The 1,070-nt window shown below is 69.9% G+C and overlaps 1 protein-coding gene across 1 annotated transcript in view; it reads right to left on the reverse strand.

The window, feature by feature from the left end:
• NAGK (N-acetylglucosamine kinase) overlaps window positions 1-716 on the reverse strand; it is a 3,569-nt gene extending 2,853 nt beyond the window's left edge. The window contains exons 1-4 of the mRNA XM_057387075.1: window positions 595-716; window positions 369-510; window positions 187-297; window positions 1-106 (exon numbers count right to left, since the gene is read on the reverse strand). Coding sequence (XP_057243058.1) covers window positions 1-106; window positions 187-297; window positions 369-510; window positions 595-654 — 419 coding nt within the window. The 5' untranslated portion in view covers window positions 655-716. The remainder of the gene's footprint in view (window positions 107-186; window positions 298-368; window positions 511-594) is intronic.
• Window positions 717-1,070: the final 354 nt, after the last annotated feature.

Genomic DNA, 1,070 nt, shown 5'->3' on the forward strand with positions numbered 1-1,070 from the left:
TAGTCGAACATGGCCTGCCTGACGTAGCCGACGTCGTGGGGCGGCACCTCCAGGTTGTCCATGCAGTCAAACACCATTTTCACGGCCTGGTGGGCGATCCAGTACGCTGAGGGAGGGGTCAGCGAAGGTTTCACCCCCTTCCCCGGCACCCCCCGACCCTTCCCCGGCACCCCCCGGGGGTCTCACCGGAGCCTTCATCCCCCATCATGTGCCCCCAGCCGCCGCAGCCCGTCTCGGAGCCGTCGGGGTTGATGAGTTTGCAGTTGGAGCCGGTGCCCGAGATGAGCACGATGCCACCTGCGGGGGGACATTGCCGGCGTTGGCGTCGCCCTCCCCGCTGTCCCCATCGCCCCCGGGGCCGTCCCCACCGTGGTCGGTGGCCGTGGCCATGGCCCCCACGGCGTCGGTGGTGATGAAGTAGCTCTGGCTCAGGTGCGGGAAGCGCCGGTGCAGCTCCTCCGTCAGCTTCCCGATGGCGTCCTGCTGGTCCCCGCCGCTCAGCGACAGCCCCTGCCCCGCCGAGGGTCCCCGTCAGCCCCGGGGGTGGCACCGGGGGGGTCGCGGGGTGGGTTTAGGGGGGGTGTGGGGGCTCACCAGCGAGCGCAGGGGCACCTGCGGGTCGGCGCCCGCTTTGCTCTTGGCCTCGCTGACCATGCGCTCGATCCGCTCCAGGCACTTCTCGGAGCCGATGAGCTGCGGCGAGGGCGGGGGGACACCCTAAATTCCACCCAGAGCCCAGCCCGGGGGTCCCACGCGGGTTTTTGGGGCGGGGGGACACCCTAAAGCCCCCCCAGAACCCAGCCCGGCATCCCACGAGGGTTTTTGGGGCGGGGGGATACCCTAAAGCCCCCCCAGAACCCATCCCGGGGGTCCCATGCGGGTTTTTGGGTGGAGGGACAGCCCGGCACTTTCTGCAGTGGCTGCGTCCCACCCAGGTGCCCGGGAGTTTGGGGACAAGCACAAGCGGCCCCTCTGTGTCCCCAACCCCGCTCTGTGTCCCCAAACCCCCTCCCCGTGTCCCCAAACTCCGCTCCGTGTCCCCAAAACCCCGCTCCGTGTCCCCAAACCCC

Source organism: Malurus melanocephalus, unplaced genomic scaffold, assembly GCF_030028575.1.
Source record: "Malurus melanocephalus ecotype Western Australia unplaced genomic scaffold, MMel_1.1 scaffold_1126, whole genome shotgun sequence".
In the NCBI taxonomy this organism is placed as follows: domain Eukaryota; kingdom Metazoa; phylum Chordata; class Aves; order Passeriformes; family Maluridae; genus Malurus; species Malurus melanocephalus.